The sequence below is a fragment of the Falco cherrug genome, chromosome 3 (genome assembly GCF_023634085.1).
Source record: "Falco cherrug isolate bFalChe1 chromosome 3, bFalChe1.pri, whole genome shotgun sequence".
Lineage (NCBI taxonomy): Eukaryota > Metazoa > Chordata > Aves > Falconiformes > Falconidae > Falco > Falco cherrug.
Window position 1 is genome coordinate 70,796,017 of NC_073699.1, and position 18,895 is coordinate 70,814,911.

Here is an 18,895-nt window from a genome sequence, read left to right on the forward strand (position 1 = left end):
CCTGCAGCTGCTCCAGTACCTCAAAAAGGTTACTGTGCACGATGAAAAAGCGTGACACGTACCAGGCGTGAGTTTCTTTTCATGTCTTTTAACTGAGTAGTCAACTTGTCCAGCTCTGTCTGGTGAACTTCCAGATACTCACTGTAAACACAAACCAGAGAAGGGATGCCTGAGCTCTGCAGCACATACTGAGCTGGCTGCTGACCATCCTAAAAGAAAATCTGCCCAACAAACGGCTTTCCTCACTGGATGCGTTCTCGGGCAAAAACTCGTTTATGTCGATCTGCCCTAAAAGCAGCTCCCTGCTGCCTTTTTGGGAATAAAAAGGAGCCACTTATTTAGCTGTGTATAGGAGCTCCAGGTTCTCCTTACACTGGACAACCAGTGTCAAGTAAGCTAATCTGCTGCTTAGTTTATGGGCTGGTGCCTTCCAGTCGCTGCCAGATGCTGCCCTTGTATCTGGCCCGTAACAGCCCTCTTATCATCTGGGATGTTATCTTAAAGGTGATACAACCCTCTGAGAGGACTCTAGGAAATTCAGAGGGAAAAAAAAATAAAATCTAATGTTGAAATCTAAGCCTTTGGGAGGTTTCCTAGCAATTTGAGTGGAAATGAGATTCTGTTCCCTGTACTCCTGTTTCCCGTACAAATATTTCAGATCTTAAATGCTACAATGCAGGCTCCAAGAGGCATATGCTCCTCTCGTACAATTAAGGATCCCCATTCCTGTGATATGTTTCTCTAGGCTCTAAAATGTCACAGAAAGTTTCAATCAACAAACAGGATAAAGGCTCTTACTCCAAGCCATTCTTCAGGGCTCGATAGACCTCCTCCATCCTTTTCGGCTGGGGCTCTTTGGGCGTGGTGCTGTTCTTATGGCCCAGGTTATGCATTTTCTTCACCTTTGCTTGGGGCTTCTTGAGTGCAGAGGAATTTTCAATAAAGGAGTTACACCTGCAAAATCAACATCAAAGAGGAGGAAATCCCTATAAATCATAATGATCTCAAAGGAGCGTAGCTTGAAGAAATCTTCTGATGTTATCTCTGCTAGCAGAAACGAATCTGCTTCTGTGTCTCCCAGTTAAAGGACTGCATTTGTTTACAGGTTAAGAGGTCTGAGCAGCCTGGGACATGTGCTGTCAGCTTTTGATGTGCCAGTCGCCTTGCCAAGATACAAATGCTGGTTGGAAACACCAGGCTGAGTCTGAGGGTCCTCAGATGTTTCTCTGCCTTACACCACCCCTTCCCTTGCCTCACATTGTGTAGCCACAGCTGTAAAAGGGCTGAGGTATATCCAGGTGCTAAAAGCAAAGGGAAGCCCAGATAATCTTAGAAGTAAAACCTGAGGGCTCCTAAGCAAGATTGGGGCTTGGTTAGGAGAGTGTCTGGAGGACAGCATCATGCTGCTGGTCTTGAGCATGGCCCGTAGGCAGCTTTGTATAGCAAAGGGAGGATAGTTGTGCTGCATATAGATGCCTCTTCGGTGGCTCTCCTGGGGGTAGGTCAGCATCTAACAACCACCGCTGGCTTGCGCTGGCAATGGGAGGCAACCTTTCCTTTGCCTGTCATTCCTCCTCAATTTCTAACCAGTGGTCTGGCACCTGGAGACTTTGAACAAGTTACAATTAATTGTAAAGTAGCCTCTGGGGGCATCAGGGAGTGGATGACTTGCTCAACACAAAGCCCTAAGTCCTGTCTAGCGAACAGGCGGTGCCAGGAAAGGCTCTGCAGCCAAGTTCTGCCCTGTTTCATGGACATGAAGGCTGCCCTGCAAGGGAAACGGGGTTGTTTTGAATTCACAGCAGCAAGGCAAAGAGAAGACTGTCTTTTAGGTAGCAATGGTCTTAAACTGGGGGCGGTGCGAAGTGTATCATTTTCCTGTGCATTTCACATGTTGAAAAGATCACTGCACAAGTTAGTAAATTAAAATGATTCTCTGAAATTCTCTCACAGCTCTGAGGCATGTGAGGAAGCCCTGCATTAATGGGGGAGAAGTAAACAGGCACTTGGTACCTAAGGCAGAGGGTACCAGCTTAGTTATAGAAATGATATATGGAGATATTTTAGCCTAGAAGGCTTTCTTCGGCAAGTCAGAGAGAAGGCAGTAAGTACTCTCTCGCTTCTTCTCCACCTTCACCCCTTAAACCCCAGGGTTCCTTTAGGGCCTGATTTGGAATTTCCCCTTACAGAGCATGGCACTTGCCTGGAGCGTCTCTCCTGAAGCCCGCTGAAGCCAGCGAAGGACTGGCTTCTGATAATCCCATTAGGACCTCCTGGAGAGAATGAGTGTGATCCTATTGACATGATTTCAGGAAGCCTGGAAGATATTCCTGAAAAACAACAGAAAGCAGGTCAGTGACGATGGAGCGTGAGAAGCAGGCAGTGAGGCTGGGGCTGCCTGGTGTCTATCAGTCATGGAAAGGGGTAACTGAACCCCATGAGGGGGCACGAACCCGTTTGTGTTGCCAAATCATCACACCTCAGAGATACAATGGTCCTATCTTAACTTCAAACTTATGGCCCAGGGTCTACTGAAAATGTGCCAGAGACACAGAGAGGCATGGATGTGGGACTAGAAACCAGAAGCTTCAGCGTGAAGCTGCCATGCCTGGCATGTTTCTCCCCCAGCCCTGGTGTCCCCATCTGCTATATCAGGGTGTCCCAGAGATTATTTTGGGATTGTGCAGAGCTCTTAGAGGCTAGCGGAGTGTTGGTTGTGTACGTATCATAAAATAAAGAGTATTCATTCAGCATGGATCAAGTCCTGCAGCTCCCTTTTGATCCTTGCCCATTTCCCCCATGGCTGTTCCCGCCTGGCTGCTGAGAAGGAAGACACAGTGGGTGTACGCACAGCTACGGCATGCCGAGATGAGAGAGGGATGCTCTCTACCATGACAAGAGATGAGTAAACAAGCTTCAGGCACCATATGCTCTGCATTTCATGTGTCTGGGGGGGGGGGGGGGGCGCTTATCACACTGGGAGGAAACCCCTTGCTTTGTATGTGTGCTCATTCCCAATGCCCAGCTCAGCATCTGCACCAAACTAAGCTGATTGCAACCTACCCACAAAGAAATAGCAAACAAATGCCACAGCTGACAGCAACTCCATCAGCTTGCTGCTGCCATGGGGGCAAAGGGGGATGCCTTCCTCTTCCCCTCCTCCTTGATGTACTGTTTTCCTCATCTCCACCCTGACGCTTGCCCTCATCAGACAATGAAGCAGGCTCTTCTGTTCAAATTTTCAGATTTGTGCTGGTCTGGTGAGATGAATGGCCTCACTGAGCTGTCTGAGGAATGCCACAGCCAGCTGAGGCCAGGCAGCAGGGCAGGGAGTGGGAGGAGAAGGGGGATGCTAAGGAAGAGGGCACTGGTCAGTGGGTGCTGCCAGGGACCAGCTCCCCCATCCTGCAGCGTCCATCCTTTCACCACCTCCTTCCTTCCTGGGGTGTTAGCATGGCTGCTAACACTGTTGTGCTGTGAAATGGATTGAGAAACTAGGCCAGCTAAAAAATAATGTGACAAAAAGTGAAAAAGAGATTTTTTTGGTAGTATTTTCCCCCATTTATTTTAAAAGCTGGACCCAGCACGCCCCATGCCCCATACCCCCATGTCATTTCACTCCAACAGCTGGGCTGAGGGGTGAGTTGGGTGCCAAGGCGGGATGGCGTGGCAGGGGCTGGAGCTGCCTGCAGGTGATGGAGCTCATGCTCTGTCAAACTGCAACCTATGGGGCCGAGGGGGTGACAGCCAGCGTAAACCACCCTCTCATCCCCATAGACAGGGAATGATCACAAGTGTCCAAAAAAGGAGCCACTTGTGAAGGCCACAAATTTGCAATGCAAACCTTCACAATAAAATATATTTATTAAAGATAAGCACCAGAGCTAGGTGGTGCCTGCATGGCAAACACTCACTGGAGAAAACAAATATGTGGGGAAACATTGTGTGCCGTCCAGTTGTATTTTATTTGTAGTGCTAAGCTGGGCAAATACTCTTTGAGGTGGTGGTATGTGCCATGGCGAGCTACTGCTTCTCCATGGAGAGGACTGCATTGCCCGAGGAGCTGCTTTGTCAGGAATATTTCTGCAGGAGCTCTTCCAGAAATACTTCTTCCAGTCCCAGCATTGCCAGCACTACTGGCAATGTGAAGTTTTCTCTATTGCACAACCAAACCAGCACAGATCTCTCTGTTTCAGAAGTGAGAGCTGCCCCTTGAGACAGGGCAGCCCTCAGAGATACCACCCGGGATGCAGTTAAGGCCAGTTTTCTCCTCTGCTGTGGGCAACAGGTAAGGTGCTCCACTGTCCGTGTCCCTGCTGAGCCCAGGTGCATCGTGTCCAGCTCAGGGCTGAGCCAGTTTAACCAAGCAAGGATAAACCCCTGGGACAGAGATGCTGATCTTGGGCTGGTCAGGGCCATAAGCACCTGTGCTGGGCAGAAACCCATGGCCAGGAGAGGCAGGGAAAGGGAGAGGGTGGGAGCAGGGGGATCGGGATCAGCTGCTCCTTGCAGGGTCAGGAGAAACTGCAGTGAGGATGATCTTTGGCTAACTTATACAGGGATAAACAGGCTCCAGGCACAGCTGGAGATATTTGAGTCTTTGGTCAATGAAAGTCCCAATTTGGCACTATACTCGCACCTAGCTCCTTAAGGCTCTCATCACACTTCTGCAGGGCTGAGCGCTGCTCAGGTTTGCTGGTACCCAGCACTTGGTAGAAGCCACTTTGCAGCTGCCAGGGTCAAACCTCAAATCTCTGTAGATGCTACAGCATCCACCCACGCCAGCTGATATCTGATGGTTCAAACCTCACTGAGAACCAGCTCCTGAGAGACAAAGCACAAACCACCCAACTGCTATCAGGGGTCTGCATGGTTAAGTTCCCTTTGGTTTTGCAAATAACCTTAAGACAGGCTGCATGCTGTATGCTCCCATTTGCATATGAGATTAGCATTAAAAGTTGGGTCCAGAGTGCCAAGGAGCAGAAGATCCCTTACAAGTGTTCACCACTTGCATCATTTGACAGGATGATTAACACACCCCCTGACAGCATCTGGAGACCTAGGAGGGTAGAAGACAAACAACGCTGACAGTCAGAGGAGACTAACTGCGTAAACATCAGCCATTCCTCAAAAAATGAGAGGAATAAAACCAAACTTGAAGCTGAGTGCTAATCATGACCACATTGGCTATAAAAATGTGATTACTTTAGATTCAAAACTCTTGTCAAAATGCTAGCATCTTTCACACAGTGAGTATTTTCTGCATTAATGTGAATGAAGGATGAATGGGTTTCTCTGTGAACAAAATGTTTGTGTCCACCTGTGACAGTGTGCAGACACACTGGAAGTATTTCTGTTTTCTTCTCCTTTGGGGAAATTAAAAAAATTAAGATATTTGGAAAAGGAATTTACTGATTTATTTTCTTTATTTTGCTCAAGCTCTCAGATAGCTTTGCAATGCTTTAGTAGCTCACACTTTCCTCAAGATACCAGAAGGAAATGTGGAAGAAGTGCAGTTGAAATGCAAATTGAAGACCTGCTTTGAGCTACTTTTGCTTTACTTTTGCATAAAATGGTCAAAACTCAGAGCCCAGATAGGCTTGTGCTCTCTATCTATATTATAATCTTGCTGATTAATGTATGTTTAATTTCTGTACAGAAGAAAACTGTGATAAAAGGAGGTAACAGAGTCAGAACTGATGAAATCTCCCAGTTCTGTTCAGTTACTTTTCAATTTTTCAGATTAGAGGTTGACTCTACTGTACAAACACAATCTGTTCCTAAGATTTAAACTTGTGTTGCTGACATCTCAGATACTTCCAACTGACCTCACAAAAATCACACCGACTCTGCCTAGCAGCAGCAGCCCCTTAGCCCAGATTCACATCAACAGTGGCTGCATACAGGCACATCAATGGATTATTTAAGATACCTACATCTAGCAACTATACTTTGAGTGATGAGTATTTGCTACATTGTTGTAATATACTTTGTAGAGGGGGATTTGTTTTCCCGCATCTTAAACTATTCACAGGCCTCTGCTATCAACTAAATAAACCTACTGCTGAATTTAATAATACAGTTGTATTCTGATTATACATACAGATGTAGTCACTAGTATAATTTCACTAAGGCTCAGCCCACAAGGACTTACCCAGATCTCTTGCTGACCTGACTGACATCCCTACGGATGAACACCACTAAGGGGATTTTGGTGCTATTCCAATGTAGCAATCAAGTTTCTAAGTCTGCGTTTAGTAGTTATGTGGTATAATACTACTGTCTTCTAGATACAGTATAAATTTTGCTCTCAATATAAAGCATATTGCACATCTAAAATGGTATTAAATGTGTTTGAGATTGGAGTGATCCACCTCAGCAGTGGATGCAATGAGCATGCTTACTTTTTTTAATCTGCATAGCTAATGAACCACTGATGTTTCATTTTCAAAAGTCACCAGTCTGCTTACGGCTAATATAAGCATGTGCTGTGTAGAAGCATAATTGATATAATTAGTACTGCCTGTGCTAAGTGCATGGCAGTTGAATGATGAGCCCATCAGTAAGTGAGGGATAAAGTGAAATACTATCAGTACTCTTTCCCTGCCCTATTCACTGACAGCTTGTAGCAGGGAATGGCAGATAACTGATGATGTCTCTGTCCCTGGGGAAATAAAAGCCCCCTCTCTCAGCTCTTCTTTCAGTCTGGAAACGGGAAAACAGCTGAGCCTGAGCTAATGAGAGGGGAAGGGACCATTGAGCCCATCACGCTCACAGGGCTGGCCTCTCTTCATCACCCTCAGCATGGACTTCCACCTCCCATAATGTCAAAATATTTGATAAACAGCATGGACTTCAGTCCAAGTTAAGAGGGGTGAAATTCAGTCAGAATCACGTTTGCTAAACCTAGACTGACTTTTGCACAGTCCTTTTCTGTTTGCTTTTTCCCCATGACCAATCTGGAGATGATATTTTTTGTTCACCGCATGACAAGGGGAAGCTGGTTTTGCTACATGCGCTAGCGACCGTAAAGCTGCAATAAATGTAACAGTAGTGATGGTGGCCTTGATTCCTCCTGTTCTCTCCTTGTAGTAGCTACGGTTATGGCTCTGGGTCTAGGCTTTGCTGTAGGGTGTTAGGGAGCTGTCTGCAGCTGGGGGTTCATGGAGTAGAGGCTTTGAGGACACTTGGGATTATGGATAGTGCTTGATTAAATGGGAATGTGGAGTAGGACTCAATGACTGAAAGAAATCTTGATAATCCTTTGTTCCTGTATTACATTTTCGTGCGACACACATTTCAAGGTCCATTCTGGATCTAAGGAGCTGCGGTCCCTACAGTGAGATGGTTTGTATGTTGTTCCTTCTGCTGATCTGTGGTCTGTAGGCTGTCCATTAAAAACTGATGATAATTATTTAGGTTAAGGTAAGCTGAGGGAGTCCACTAAACAGATGCAAGTGCCTGGCTACTGAAGTCAAGTGATCCTGGTTTGCATGCTAGGAACACTTCTTACTTGTAAAGCTGGGGTGTGTCTAACAAATGAACCAGTATCTTCTTGAACAATGAAAGAAAAGAATACATTCCTCTCTCATCTATGTCAAGGTCTATGTTCTGCTCATCAGACTAGCTGACCAGCTTACAAAGGTAAAAGCTTGTAATTGCAGTAAGATCACATTTAGGAGTGTGCATCTACAAAAGAATAAATCCAGCAAGGGAAGAAACTGATTGTGCCCTAGAAGTCATGTCCTTCTCCCAGCCAGCCAATTCTTTCTGCTTTTTACTTACTCGTAAATCCAAAGAGCACAACTCAATCCTAGACCTATACAGGCTCAGTTCAATGCTAAGCTCATTCAGTACACCTTCAGCTGGTGTCGCTTGCTTTTGTAGCCTTAAGTCTAGTCATTTCTAATACTTATTTTCCAACTGCTTTCTTCTGACTTAATTGAATCACCCTGGCAATACGAAGCCAGCATGGCCAGTAGCCCAAATAACCACCTGGAATTTATGGTTTCCATGTTCCCTAGACTCCTAGAAGGCACAGAGGTATGCATCTTGGATGAAAATGCGGACATTCTTGTGGATGGTTTTCTAATATAAAAATTTGACAATAATATATGGGTAGGAGTGCTCAGGAGCATTATAAAAACTTTCACAAGAGATGTAATTATTGCACAAGGTTTTTACACTTTCAGGACAAAAGCTCTTAGGCATTAGTGCACAGGCTTATAATTCCTGGATGTGTCAGGAGTATTTCTGTGGGATGGGATCTCCTGGAAGCACCCGTAAAAGACTATCTTCCATTGGCCATTGGATTACATGAATTATGACTTTCATGGCACGTTTTATGCTCCCAGTGATTGGGCTGGTCCTTCCTCACGCAGGGTAGCACTTGCCAGAGTTGTACAGACATGTGAGCTCCATCTGAAGAACTATTCTTGGTTGCCAGAACATAATCATGTGCATTTGTTCCATCAAAGTCCAAGGCTATGAGATATTCCTAAATAGCAGCATATGGCTATACTGACAAGCACACTTCCCAAGCCTTCATCAGCCAGTGAAAGGCCAACAGATCTGTGAGCTTCAAACGTTAATTTTAGCGTACAGAAAGAGAGCGACGTGGGCTTACCAGCATGGCTACCGAGAGTAGTAACGCACAGAGAAGGAGCTGCAGCAGAGATGGCTCCCTATCCTTCAAATGGGAGATTTGGGAGCACCCAGGTCCCATTGGTAGCCATGTATTCCTGCCAGCACAGGGAGGCAAACTTCTGCCCTATCTCTTCCAGCAGCAAGAATCCCATTTTAACCCACTGCAGCTCACTGGCAGGCTGGGATGGGTCTCTTCCCCAGCCATGGACATCCAAGCCTCACCACCAACTATCCAGCAGGATCTCTCTGAAGGTTTGTTCTCCCTTTTTGCTGGTGGATTTATCTGCATCAGTAACACCTGCAGTGATTCTTTCTTTTATTAGTTGTTTTCCAATACCTTCAGTTTGGGTGGATTCAGTTTTTACAATGCACAAAGAAGTATTTATGCAACTCATGCATCTTTTATCACTCTACTTAAGCCCATAGCTGGGAGCTTTACTTTGTCATGCAGAAATCCCTGTGAGTGAGCACAAGGCACAGTTACCTGTTTCTAATAAACGAAAATGTTAGCTTTGGGTATTTTGGTACCAAATTTTAGCTTTTGTTTCAAATAATATTATTCCCAAGACTTGATACTAATAGCAAGACTTGTACTTTATGGTCTCATTTCCGTAAAAACATATTTTATGTTGTATGTAAGGACATTTTCAACTTAAATGCTACAGTATTTGCTAGCTCATCACTAGACACCCTGAGCAGAAACACAAATTGTCTGCCATCTGGAATAGCTCATGCTGTTTGTTCTGTTCCTCCTACCCAAACTGGATGAAGTACATAAAGCAAAAAGCAATAGTAACAGTAAGGAAAAAGCTAAAAATCCAGGTCAATAGCAAAAAAAAAAAAAAAAAAAAAAAAAAAAAAAGTTAAAGAATATGTAGCTGTAAATGTATAGGACCTGATGCCTGATACTCCCACTGCAATATAGCTCCATAAATTCAGGAAGCATCGGTTGCCTTTCACACCAGCCTAGGTGCCAAAGTCAGCGTGGGGACTTTTAACTTCATATTTTATTTTTACTGTAAGCCATGCCTTTGGCTAACTCTTGTCACCCCACTAGCACAGAAATAATGACTGGTGGTGGCTAAGGTAAAAGCAGCACCCCAGAAGTCTTGCACCACAGTTAGCTTTCTTCCTGCCTCTTTTGTAGCTACCCTTTCACCAGAGCTCTGGGTACATGCTCCGTTTCCTCTGCCGGTGAGCCACGAATGGCCCTTCCAGCTGCTTAACCTCCCCTCAGAGAAGCCCCTACAGCATCACTCCGTACCCTCGGTAGAGCACATGCCAAAAAGATAAGGAGAGGGAAACGCGAGTGATTTCACTGTCATAAACTTGAGGAAAATACATTTGATCCTAAATGGCTCCTGCACGTGACAGATGGGTTCGTGGTAGCTGACCTCCTTTTTTTCCAGTTCCAACATTTGTTTTGCGCTGGCAGCTGGAAAGAGCGTGCGCACGAGCCTGTGCGGTGCCCTCCCCAACGCCATTCCCTTACCACGCTAGAAACACAGAGCAATCATATTCAGCTGGCATCAGTGTAGATAAGGAAGATTTGGTCTGTTACAGTATGTATTAGTGTGGCTGAGGGATCAGAATCTGGCTGTCTAATTAGATTTGACGTTCATTCATTTCAAACCCACCCTGGTATGCAGAATTATCTTTGATTAGAAGTCAACTCCAATTCTACTCATCACTGATTATTCTTTATGTAAATTAAAGATTTAATTAAAAACAAAGCCCCCCTGCCATTCAAGTGCCAACAAATAATCTACAGAAAGATAATTTCTGCAAAACAACTGAGAACGATCTTCCCGTGCTTTAAACCCGCTTCCACCAAATCCGTAAACAGTGGTTCAGTGCAAGTGACCTGCACGCGTAGTGGATTGCACTGTCATTTCGGCAGTGCTATGTAGTAGTAAAGGTGGAGAGCTTGGTGCTACTCTGTTATGTATCCCTATATTAGGAGATCAACTACAAGGAGCGATCTTGTGAGAAGTAGTAAGACTAACAGGATGCAAAACAGGCTGTGGGAATTAGTCTGTCTAGCAGCAGCCAGCCTGACTACTTCTCTGCCTCTTTTGGCATATGCTGCTGAACACTGCCCGGCTGACCACATGCGATGGAAGGAATTGCAATTTCTCAGCTCAGATCATACAAAGCAATCAACCTACTCTGCACTTTTGCAAGCATTAGCAGCAGGGGAGGCCTAGGAAACCATGGGTGGTGCTGGTGGTTTCCCTTGTCCCTTACCGACCAACAGGGACATTTGGATGAGTCCATGAGTAAGACCTGAGAACAGGTCGGGTAAATCCTCCCTGATGTCAATAGATGCAACTCTAGTCGGAGTATTTTGGCAAAATCCATGATGACTCTGAGCAGTGACCTAAATTTGTATGTCAAGTGTAAGCAGTAGAGTGGCTTCGCTTTCTCAGACTGTAAGTGATGAACATAAAAACCTTCTCACTGGCAGGAGAGAAAAGCAGCGATCCAGCAGTGTTTAATATAAAATCATCCTTAAGAGTGCTCTTTCTTTTATTACTTTGCACCAATATTTCTGCTGTTTACAACCCTCATTTAATGCAGATGGCAGCAGCATAGGCAAGGACAGCAAGCTTAGGATACTACCTCTTTGCAACTGCTGGAAAGTAAACGCATCAAGTAAACTTGTGTAGGTTGGTTTAGATAACCAGCGGGCTGCTCCAGAGGTTATTTGTTTCTCTTCAGCCAAGAGAGACAAACTTTAGCTGTACTTGGTATCCACTCCAGGTATGCTCTAATATAAGCATGAGTGAGCTAAATTAAACAAATAAAACAGGCTTTTCATCCCTGAAAGGAAAGTAAAACATCATTGTTGTCAAACCCTTTCAGTCTCTAATGAGATACAAATGCTTTGCTGCTCCTCTTTAAATACTTGGGATTAGGGTGACTTAAAACGCCTTGGATATTTATATGATCTTTCTATTTTGAGGGGTGTATTAATGGCACATAGCTCACTAAAATCTAGTTGAAGATACATCACTACATGTTTTAGGACAGAAGATCTTTAAAGCTGGATGTTCTTGTCCATATACGAGCATTGTAGCAATGGATTTATTTAATCTTTTTGACACCTCACAAGTGTGGCCATTTCAAGAGCATTGCCATAAAAGTCCTGTGTTACTTCACTTATATTTGGCTATAGCATGTGTCTGAAGCTCTTTTCTAGTACATCACTGTACAGCACTGTTCATGCTCAATCAAGAGAGGCTGTGCGCTCTGATATAACTCTTGTCTCTTGGCTTCGGTTCATTTAAATCCAAACCTTGAAACTTGTGCTAGAGAAGATCTTTCATACATGAGTTTTACAACTTTTATTTAAAGCTGTGGCAGAGGTTATTCTTCTTCTAGCTGAAGTATTTTCATCTTTAAAAACTCTTAAAGGTATAGGAGACAGCAGTGCATATCTAACACCACCAAACAGCCTAAACTTCCCCCGAACCACCACCATCTTCTCTAGCCAGGATCATTAAAGGACCCTGACATTCAAGATCAGGTGGACGAGGCTCTGAGCAACCTGATCTAGTTGAAGACGTCCCTGCTCATTGCAGGGGGGTTGGACTGGATGAACTTTAAAGGTCCCTTCCAACACAAACCATTCTATGATTCTGTGATTCTCCGTATAGAAAAGCTGTTCCCTCTGGAATCTGCAAGGGCTTTCTGCTCCTTGGGGCAAAGGAGGTTACACTGAGCAACTGCTGGCACAGATCTGGCTTCATCCAGTTAGCGCTCTCCCACACAGCTACTGGGCATGGTTTGGGAAGCAGCATGGGCCAAGGACTATTCCCAAAGCAGTCTTCACATTCTTCATTCTTTTGGAGGACAAGGGGGTTTAATGCACAGATACAAGCTGGTCTGTGACTGTTGTCATTAATGCCTGAGAACAATCCCAAATTCCCATCATTTACTGTCACGGACACAGCCAATGCAACCTGAAGAAACCCTTAAATGTATGGGAAGTAGATTTAGCCAGGTTAAATTGGTAAATTTAATCTGTAGTGGACATTAAAAAAAGAAATCTTGAGTTTAAAACGTCATATGCTCCAGCCATGCTACAGGATTAGTTACCACTTGAGTCTTTTAGACACAGAGACACTATGGATAAACCCACTGTGGATTGAACAGATCTGACAGCGTGTGTTGTCACTGAACTACAAGGTAATTATCTTGCATAACCTTCCATTGCACAAATTAAGGCAGCACGCATCTCAGCACAGCCCTGCTTTTCCACAGTCTGCCATTTAAAGGAAAAGCCCATCAGGGCCATCACAGGTTAATGACAAGCTTATAGGAATGACCCTGTAGCTTGTCCTCTGCTGCCCTCCCACTCTTTTCTCCTTTCCTTCTCTGTTGAGATTTCTGCATTTTCCAATTCACATCATAGTAATGGACCATCATTCTGGGTATAGGAAAAGGAGGATATAATGATTTTATGTGATGGAAAACTATTTTGTACTTCTGCCAATGGAAGCAATTGTCTTCCTCACCTGGTCGCAGCACAACATGCCCGTGAGAAATACAGTGGCTGGAGAAATCATGCATACAGCATTCAGTGTATGCCTACATAGGAGCTGTTACACTGGATCTACCAGTGCTGCCTTCTCTACCAGGAAGAAGGAGGATTATTTTCTTTTTAAGGGTAGAGCCAGGAAAGAATGGGAAAAAAAGCAACTCCTTGCTGGATAATTGCAGATGAAAAGCCACCTAACCTTCAAGGAGCTGCTGCTTTCAGCGTAGGGCAGGGAAGTCAAATATATTGCCAGCGTTTCCAGTGAAGCACCTGCGTGCATGGAAACAAGGCTCTGTGGTCCAGCTGCCATCTAGGGAGCTGATGGCAACATCTCCCTCTGATTTCAAAGAAAGCAAAACCATAGAATATGCAGGCAGAATTTTAAGCTGATTATTCTCCAGCCTCAGCTAAAGTCTTAGCATTTTTAATATGGCTTCAGTTTGGTTTTGTGTAGCATAGACATCTTAGCATTTCCAGCTCTTGGCTGTATTAATGTGAACATATAATAAACTAAAGGTTTACCTCTGTTTACTTCAGCGACCGTCTATTCTTATTCATAAGATTTTGTGTAGGTCTAAATAGACGTGGCCTGAGCGTGTTACACGGAATTCAGGAAAAAGCCTTATGGTTCAAAAAGCACATCATAGCCAATTGCTTCCTACCCCACAATGATCTCTGTGTGAAAACCCAGAACTAACAAAATGGTGTTTTGCGGATGTACTGAACAAGACAAGGAAAGGGCAGTCAGTCATGCAGGACTTGATACATTATACACTTAATTGAGCAGTGGCATTTTTTCAACAGCATCACCACCCACAGACATGCTTGTATGGTTGGGAAAGTGCAGAGGGATAGCTGTTGCTACCACAATCCAGGGATACTTGCAGGGAGGAGTGGAGAAAAAGGTGTCTCTGTACCCAGGGAAGTCTCCAGCCAAAGACTATTTGTGGGGATGTTACTGCACAAAGCTGTAGCATACTTCTCTACCTCTGTACCACAATTAAGGTTTTAAAAGCAAACATTTTTAAACTAAACATCAACAGAGGATGTCAAGCTGTTTAATTGCGGAAAAGGCCCTTTCCCTCATGCTATATGGTTAGAAAACACATCAGACTTCGAATACAGAGCTACATCAACCACCCTGCCTGCCTGAGGCAGTACCACAGACCCATGCCACCATCTCTGTCCCAAGCACAAGCCCCACTCCCCAAGGTTTCTGAGGCATCTTCAAGGGGTACATTCACTACAGACCATGTTTTTGGCCTCTGTTTTGCCTCAGTCTTGCAGCAAGTGCAAGATAAATTCGACAAAGAAGAAAGACACCTCACTGAGGGACAAATCAAGCTGGTTTGGCTGCTCTGACAGTGAGATGATAATTTGGGGAAGGAGAAAGGAAGTTGTGGTGTTCAACCTTGCCCCCTCTGCTGAAACACGGACCTCCTGCAGCTCTTTGCAGGTGCTTATTTGCCTGTCTCTGACAGATTTCACTGTAAATGGGTTCCTTCCTTTGGTCAGCTCCAATAGACAGGTTTAAATAGTAATGGTAGGGTCGGTCTAGCCTGGTCTTTTGTAGAGGTGAAGGCACCTGCTAAAACCAGAAACTCAGTGATGACTAGATAGATTTTCTCTCCTGCAAAGCTTTTTTGATGGCTTAAAGTTTCCCCGATGGTGATGTTTTCAGGACGAAGTCAAGTCTGACAAATCCCTGGGTGTTGCAGCTAAATTTGTTTTTTGAATTAAAAAAAAATAATAATAATGGTTCCTTGCGGAAGGGATTATTTGAAGCAGATCTGGTGTCACTGAATGATTACCAGCAGGCTGCCTGACCTGGGAAGCTCTAGCTGCTGCAGCTAATCGGGCAGTTTGAGGGCTGGGAGAGAGGGCAGGGTGTGAGCACTGGGACAGCAGTAATGAGGTGGCTGGCTCTGCCAGCCAAGGTCAGCTTACTGGAGGCATCAGAGACTGGAGAGCTTCTGATGCTTTAAAAGGGCTAGAAGATAAAATGTATTATTGTGACTACTTCATGTGTTGCGCTGGTTCCAGGGAACTGTCAGCTTCAATTTGTTCCTTCCATTGAGAAGAAGAAAGATGCTCACATACTTCTGTGCTAATACATCATTTCTTTTGTGTGGTTGGGGAGTAAAAATTACAGGATACCCTTGTAACATAAAAACACAGCAGAAAAAGAGAACTCTAGGGAAAAAAAATCAGTTAGTTCTTGCGTCATGCTTAGAGGACTTGCTTCTTATTGAGGCCACTGGGTGCAGAGCCTGGATACAAAGACCAAGGCATGGCCTGTGCTTGTGGCTGCCAGAAAACAATTCACAAACACCCAAGGGACCTGGTCTTCTCTGCACCTCCCAGTTGAGTACTGGGACCTGTTTTTTGATCAGGGCTGGGATACAGGCAGTTCCTGGAGCCTTGCTCAAGGTTCCCACTCCCTAATTAACCTGGATGTGGCCAGGGAGGGGGGGGGATCCTCTTTCTTCCCAACAGCACCAGACCCAGCAGCAAAGATATTTCAAAGCTAGAGTCGGAGAGCCAAAACTCAGGGGACTGAATCTAAATCTGTACCTGTAGTGAGAGGAGGAATAATTGTTTTTAACTAAAACAGGACAGATTCAGACTAGATATAACAAAGACATTTTTTATGATGAGGGTGGTGAAACACTGGAACAGGTGGCCCAGAGAGGTGGTAGATGCCCCATCCCTGAAACAGTCAAGGTCAAGTTCAACAGGACACTGAGCAACCTGATCTCGTTGGAGATGTCCCTGCTCATGCAGGAGGGCTGGACTAGATGACCTTTAAAGGTCCTTCCCAACCCAACCCATTCTATGATTCTATGAAAGCTGAGATGAAACTACTGCCCGCTTGCAGTAAAACAAGAGCTCAAGGTGCTCTGGGAAGCAAACAAGCAGTGCTCGCCTGCTGGAGGAGGCTCGACCAGGTTTTAGCATGGCAGCTGTCTCTAGGTTGCCAAGTGGGGGTAAAACCAACTCCCAGAAAGGATTACGTAGTACCTGCTGCTTTCTTTCCCCTTGAAATGCCTGCCTGGAGAGGGGTCAGAGCACCAGCTTTGGAAGATGGGACGGGGCAGGAATAAGCCTGTCCTAGCCCAGCCACACAACCCACCTGGCTGCAGGTAAGCGAGGGCATGAGCAACATTTGCACCCAGGAGCAGACACAAAGCTGCTCAGCAGCTGTGGCCAGGAAAAGACGCAATTTCTGCTTTGATATGGGGTATGCAGGGAAGGACAGCCGTGGCTTCCCAGCCTCAGCTAAACCATTCCTGACGTTAGCCAGAGAGATATAATATGTTCCAGTTTATTGCATCTAGGGTTGGCTCCCACTGCTACTCTTCTTCCAGCCCTCTCACAGGGAGTTGGCAAAGCCCATCCTGCCATTCCTCCTCCAGCTGCCCAGCTCCTTTGCACACAGACTGCCCTCCTGTCTTGCTCCGGTAAAATTTAATTGTCTGCAGGACAGCGAGGGAAACAAAGATGCTGGCAACTTTGCTACAGGGAGGAAATTAAATTCTCATTTACACTGTCGCACATCCGAAGTAGAGCCACCACAGTTTGTGAAGTTCCCCAGAGCAAAACTGCTTCTGCTGTCAAAAGACTTTAAATTTTATTTTAAATTCACGGTGGGCCCAATTCTTTCTCTCTGCCTTCTAAAAGGGCAAGCACATCTCGGAGTCAGTGAGACAATCTGTGCAAAACTGGTGAGGAAAAAAATAGTCAGTGCATGCTCCTGCTGATTAATTTTGAAAATGTCTGCTGAGAAACTTCTTTAACAGCCTCCCTGGCAGAAGAGCAGCGAGCACTGGAAGCTGAGTGAACAAAACAGTAACCTCCGAGCTCCTGCAAAGCAGGAAAATAACGAGTTTTCTTCCCATTGTGTTATCCAAGAGTCATTCAGGAACCACAAGGCTTGGAAGCAATGCAACAAGCCCCTATCCAATACTAATTCATGTCCCAGCCCTCTCTAACAAGCCAGTACCAGAAGCATGCGTTCAGGCATCGCTCTCCTCACTTCCCTCCCTCCCTGCTTTCAGCTGATGCTCTGTGCTGGCTGAACGGCCACAGGCACAAGCTCCCTATCTCCCCACTGCTTGCAGCTTAGCTCGACTCATGAACACTACCCCAGTAAGTGGGTTGTCCATGAGCAGCTTGTCAGTGCCACATGTATAGCATTGAGGGGAAAAAAAAAAAAAAAAAAAAAAAGCCAGACCAGCCATCCCTTTTTTGGGAAAAGCCAATGCTGCCTTTAGTTTTCATTCCCACTTCTTCCCAGCGGGGAAGCAAGGCAGGCAGCTTTCCCCAGAACCGGACCTTTTGCAACAGCATGCTTTGTCTGGAATTACCTTTCTGCTTGCTCAGGTTTAAAAATATCAAAGAGCAAAAGGTAACCCTGCATGGTGTGTGAACGTGCTGCTGTGAGTTTTGAGGCTGTGCCTTGTACCCTCTTACTCTGAATGTCTGTTCTGTGATACAGGTGAATGAAATGGTCATGTGCCTTGAGACCACAAGGAGGTAAAGCAGCCTTCTCACTTAGGGATGCTCCTTCACAAACCACAGTTCTCTCCTTGCGCATTCCCAAGTGTTTAAGAAATATTAATTCTGCTACAGAAAAACTTCTAAGATATAACTGTACTGTCATTCCAGAGAAGAGCAGAGACACAGAAAAGCTAATTGTTCTGTTCCTTAGACAGGATCCTGGAAAGGAATTCAACCTGTTGCTTCTTGAAAAGAAAAACAAAAATCCAAACCCCCCAAAGCCCACACCTTATCAAGAAAGTGCTGCTTGGACATCAAAAGTTAAACCAGCATGGGGTTGTGGATGTTGGGATTTTACAAGTCCACATTGCACAAGTGTTTATCTGTGCTTGCAAGCAGCAGACATCTTAAGTGACTGTCCTAGTGATTTAGTTACTGGCTGAGAAAATGCTGAATTTATGGAAGAAAAAATAGATTTTGCTGCCTTTAGACTCCCACTGTGTGATATATACCCACCCACGCTTAGTTAAGTGTGGAACAATCTGTCATGTTTGCCCATTATGGTTATAAAGCAGAGCTTCTAACCCATCCCAGCGAATACCTTCCTCGAGTCTGGCCACAATCACAGAATCATAAAATCATTTAGGTTGGAAAAGACCTTTCAGATGATCAAGTCCAACTGCTAACCCAGGACTGCCAAGCCCACCACTAACCCGTGCCTCTAAGCACCACATCTACGTGGTTTTTGAACAATAAACTGGACCACACTGTATCTCTTCTTGGTGTGTGAAGATCTCAGAGATGGCTGGGCAGGGAACACAGAAATCTTCCAGGAAAGACACCTTCCTCAAGCCTCCTGTTTGGGTACGCTCCCACTCGTGTTTACTCAGGAGAGGGATGTTTGTGAAACCTAATTAGCCACTGGAGAAGATGAAGATAATGTTTCTGTTTGGGAGTATGTCCCCTGCCCTGGGCTCCAGCTGTGTGACAGCAGCTCAAACACGGTAATTAAGATGAGTGTGACTGAATGGATGGCCAGGTTAATGAACACAGAAATTACACTGAAAATACATTCAGCTCTTTCCAGGGAGATGTTTGAAAGGGTGCAAAGGCAGAATGGCCACACGCATGCAAACGCACACACACAGTTTCCAGAAAGCTTTTTGAAACTTTGAATGAGAGGCAGCAGAATGCTCAGTTACCGCA

The 18,895-nt window shown here is 45.1% G+C and overlaps 1 protein-coding gene across 7 annotated transcripts in view; it reads right to left on the reverse strand.

Annotated features, from left to right (window-relative positions):
• Positions 1-18,895, reverse strand: part of RIPOR2 (RHO family interacting cell polarization regulator 2) — a 70,302-nt gene that overhangs the window by 33,616 nt on the left and 17,791 nt on the right. For all 7 annotated transcript variants that reach the window (XM_055706185.1, XM_055706181.1, XM_055706180.1 and 4 more), the window contains 3 exons: positions 2,204-2,330; positions 799-954; positions 63-141 (listed from right to left, as the gene is read on the reverse strand). In XM_055706185.1, the coding sequence (XP_055562160.1) occupies positions 63-141; positions 799-954; positions 2,204-2,330 (362 nt within the window). The remainder of the gene's footprint in view (positions 1-62; positions 142-798; positions 955-2,203; positions 2,331-18,895) is intronic.